General features: G+C 33.4%; 1 protein-coding gene and 1 non-coding gene across 2 annotated transcripts in view; one reads left to right on the forward strand and one right to left on the reverse strand.

Moving 5' to 3' along the window:
- LOC102588535 (ACT domain-containing protein ACR2) overlaps positions 1-3,810 on the reverse strand; it is a 7,842-nt gene extending 4,032 nt beyond the window's left edge. Inside the window, exons 1-7 of the mRNA XM_006362564.1 lie at positions 3,740-3,810; positions 3,211-3,262; positions 2,990-3,104; positions 2,775-2,842; positions 1,853-2,515; positions 1,632-1,736; positions 1,190-1,537 (exon numbers count right to left, since the gene is read on the reverse strand). Of these exons, the coding sequence (XP_006362626.1) occupies positions 1,190-1,537; positions 1,632-1,736; positions 1,853-2,515; positions 2,775-2,842; positions 2,990-3,104; positions 3,211-3,262; positions 3,740-3,810 (1,422 nt within the window). The remainder of the gene's footprint in view (positions 1-1,189; positions 1,538-1,631; positions 1,737-1,852; positions 2,516-2,774; positions 2,843-2,989; positions 3,105-3,210; positions 3,263-3,739) is intronic.
- On the forward strand, positions 3,326-3,543 carry MIR7984D (microRNA MIR7984d). The gene has a single exon (NR_130387.1). It is a non-coding gene; the product is annotated as a microRNA MIR7984d (primary transcript).
- Positions 3,811-4,635: the final 825 nt, after the last annotated feature.

A 4,635-nucleotide genomic window follows, 5' to 3' on the forward strand; every position in this document is an offset into this window, starting at 1 on the left:
TGGAAGTGAAAAGAAATGTTTTCATGGCTTAAAACGTTGAGTAAGCCGACATACCACATTTTTTACCCGACCCGGATTCTGCCTCGGCAGTCCATAGTAAAACCCTCATAACTTTTTACTTCGATGTTGGTTAGATACGGGGTTTTGTGCGTTGCAAACTAGACTCGTAGGCCTTCAATTTAATGGGTGACATGCCTTCTAACTCTTTATATATTGGGAGAAAACATCCAAGACATTTGACCCAAATTTTAGAGAAATCTTTAAAAAGGAACTTACGATAACTTTCGCCAACTTTCATTTTGCCACTTACCTAACTTAAAAACTTGACATACAACCCTTGAACACTTAAAATATGACATACCACATCATTCTTAATTTATTACTCACCCTCCTTGTCTTTCCACAAAGATACGAGTTAATTTAGACGTTTTGAAAAGTCGAGATGTTACAAATAATAAAGAAGATTTTTTATTCTTGTAATCGTAAATTAAAGTTATATCAAATGTACCAAAGTGTCGTTTAATTTTGTGGCCTTACACATGTTGTATGATGAGCTGAAATTCAAGTATTGCCAATACAAGAAAGAAATCATTCTTTTTATAACAAACTAAAAGAGAAAGTAGGTCAATATATCTTAGTTTTTTAAAACCCCTCCCTAAGACTAGCTCCCATCCTTTTTGTTCTTTTAGTGACTCAAACTCACAATCTTCGGATTGGAAGTGAGAGATGTTTATCAACCGAGTAACTCCCTCTTGTCATAGGTCGGAAGTATCATTTTATTATTTCCACACATATACTTGGGTGTGCGGTGGACCCAACCATAAGGGGCCTTGGGTAGTGTAGTCATAGTTGCGTTTCGTTAATTGGTCGCCCCAAGTAAGGCATCATTTTGAGGGGTCAAACACGGTGAAATGCTTAATCTAGAGATAAAAAAAATCCTAGCGTTCACTTGTCTTTTTAGTTTATGAAAGTGACTAAACTAAGAAAATTTCGAGGTTTTATTCACAGATAATATCCTTGGGGATGTCAAATTGAATTGTGCAAAGAGTAGAAACTTTACAAGTTTTACATATGTACAATAATGTCTACTTTTGAGGCTATATGAAGAATAAACATGATCTAACTGCTAGGAATTTACATGATCTAATTGCTAATTAAATCGGGCACGATCGATCGACTAGATGGCAACGAAGTTGTGGGAGAGTTTTTCGAACTGAGATTTCATTAAATCTCCCAGAGAGCGAAAAGAGCTTGGACGTGTCATGGAGTTGTTTGTGTTGGTTGTTGTTGTTGTAGTAGTGGTTGTCTCATTATTGACAGCAACATCAATTTCTCCCATCTCAGTCTTCATTGATTTGACAAATTTCATGTCAATATTATTACCTGAAATGTCTCTTAAGTAGAATGTATTTCTTGCTCTCCCTCCTTCAGTTGCTATATCTGCTCTAACAACAGCTAGACCATTCTCTCTAAGAACCCGAGTAATATCTGAGAGCAATCCTATTCTATTATTTGCACATAGTTCTAACCGGATTCCCTGTTATATAAAATGATGATGATAGATTAGAATGAATTTTAACAGCCAATTTCTTCTACATATATATACATATTGAAGAAGAAAACAACATCACCTCGCAAACTCTTCGTTCTATAGCAGCTTCCAAGCACTTTATTACTCTTTCTTTCTCACTCTCTGTGCTCATTGCATATCCATCAACATGCCTGATGAAATATTCCTGTCACATGAAAAAAACAAACAGCTATTACTTTTCTGAATGGATTGGGTCATGAATGACGACCAACTTTTTTCAATCCAAATTATAACTTTTGAACGGATCAAGTTAGTAGGTACCTGAAATGCATAATCACCACGGGAATCAACAGAAGCATGGAAGATTACATATTGCATATCTGTAAGAGTGCAAACAGTATCAAACATGAGCCTCTTACGATCCTTGCACTGTATAGAGACGATTGAATATCCCTTTTCGTGACAATTCTCAATACACACACTCAACATTTTCTCTTCCTTACTGTCAACTAATCTTGGAGACCCCATTCTTATAGGGCTTTCAAAATCACGAACTGATAGCATAAGCTGATGTAGTCTACGTTCAACATCAGTCACCGTGCCTTGATCTCCTTCAGGGTTAAGTCCATAAGCGGTTTTCACTTCTTGTTGTTTGACATTTTCTTCATTTGTGCTGCGAGGAGAAGTTGTTGCTCGGAGCACTGTGGTGAGGTGATCTTCGATTGCTGCCAGGCGATTGTGGTCAATAGGTTTGTCAGTAGACTCTTCTGATATGTAAACAACACAAGCTAAACGTGCATTATGGCTCCATGCATGTGCTTCCACAACGTTGCAATGGAGATCAGCTAGGGCAGCTGATATCTCTGAAAATAGTCCTGGCCTGTCTCTTCCAGTCATTTCAATTGCTCTAGCTTCATCATATTTCAAATATTTTCTACTTCCTGTCTTTGATTTCTCTATTCCCTCCCTATTTGCCCCAATCGCCTGCATGTTTTATTTCTTTCCATCACTCACAACTCACATACGATATATAAGATCAGTAGGAGGAACTTTTTTTTAATTTTATATCCATCTTATAATGGTCTTAAAAGTGGAAATTTAGAATAAAAGAATTGCCAAAAAAGGAAAGAAACATTCTTTTTGAAACTGACTAAAAACAAACAAATTGAAACGAAGTATCACATATTCTAAGATTTAATTAATTTTTCTATACTAAGGTACGTAGTTATATGCTGATTGTTACCTTTTGAATATAGTTGACAACTCTTTGATTGGTAACTTTGTTACCGAGCTCATCTTTGACATGGAACACTGTTTAAACAAGCATTTAGAAGGAACATATATATTAGATTATATGTATCATTAATTGGGATAATTATTACTCCCTCTGTTCCAGTTCATGTGTATATATGGAGTAATAATGATAGGAATGATGTGAATATTATATATTTGGATTACCATCCATGAACCATCCAGCATCGGAAGATATATAGCCTTTCAATATAATGAGATTCATATCTGTTAGCACTTGCACTACTTCCAGCAGGAGACCTTGCTTATTTACACTATCAATCTGCATATAACACGAATATAATGGATACGTTTATCACAATTAAAATATTATTATTATTATTATTCTAGATTAACAATTCATAGTTGTAATAAAAAGATTGTGTTACCTTCACTACTGTACAATTCTCTAGACTCTCATTGTCAATAGTAACTCGACATCTACAAATAAGGCAAAATAAGTTAAACCTATTTAATTTATTTTTGGGAAAAAGTTTAAAATATATCCGAACTTTGACCGAAATTGCTATAACAATACCGAACTTTGAAAAGGACATTTTACCCCTGCACTATTTAATAGTGTATTTTAAAGGTATATAAATAGTAGTGTGTCCATGTGGGCACATATATACCTTTAAAATACACTATTAAATAGTGCAGGGGTAAAATGTCCTTTTCAAAGTTCGGTATTGTTATAGCAATTTCGGTCAAAGTTCGGATATATTTTAAACTTTTTCCCAAAAATAAATTAAATAGGTTTAACTTATTTTGCCTTATTTGTAGATGTCGAGTTACTATTGACAATGAGAGTCTAGAGAATTGTACAGGCTCCATAAAATTTGGTATCGTAACCGCTAAAGTTGAAATATTTTTCAAATTCTTTTCCCTTTATTTTAGATGCCAATTTTGATGACTTACTTTGGGCCATTTATCCTCTCAGCTAGGCTATCAAAATCTGGATCAAAATAAGGCGAACAAACTCGGCTCATGCCTTCAAACCAAAAATTACGCCATGTCATATAAATTAAAAATAATGACAATAGCAATATCCAACAAATAAATTTTGATACAACAATTAAGAAAAAAAAAAACAATATAATATGATCTAAGGATACATTTAATTATTTTGACCTTGAATTTTAGAAATCAGCTTCATAGGAAATGCAATTGATCCTTCTTTTCTTTTGATATGTAAAACTATATTGCATTTTAAAATTTGTGTAAAAACACTCTTCAAATATGAACATATGACAAGAAACGACTAACCTTTATTCGTGTTAACTAAATAATTAAGAATAAAAAAGGAGAAGGAGAGAGATGCCAATGAGAAGTCTCTAATCCAAATGTTTTCAGAAGATTGGTAACATGTTAAATTTTATGAATAAATTCTTGAAAAGGGAGAGATATTTAAATTTTGTGTGTTCTCTCTCGAAAAGAAAAAATGGAAGAAAATATATTAAAAGTCATGTTTTTTCCAACAATTCAATTATGTGTCTTTAACCATCCACAAGTTCCTCCTCAATTCTTGGAATACCGAATAGGCTTTGCGACTTGTTAGGGCTGGGGCTAAGACCGGTCATTAGGCGTAACAACATTTTCTTTTACATAAACTTTGGATTATAATAGTACAACATAGTATTTTAAAAAGAACTTCTTCCCTTTTATTCACCAGAACGCAACTTTAATGCTAGGGATATTGTTGATATTCCCTAAATTCAATTTCAGATAATGACGATTTGAACATATTTTGTAGACGTTATTTGATATAAATATATGACACGTGAAATTAATTTTATCATATTTATTATCAAATT

This window comes from Solanum tuberosum, unplaced genomic scaffold (genome assembly GCF_000226075.1).
Source record: "Solanum tuberosum cultivar DM 1-3 516 R44 unplaced genomic scaffold, SolTub_3.0 scf00395, whole genome shotgun sequence".
In the NCBI taxonomy this organism is placed as follows: Eukaryota; Viridiplantae; Streptophyta; class Magnoliopsida; order Solanales; family Solanaceae; genus Solanum; species Solanum tuberosum.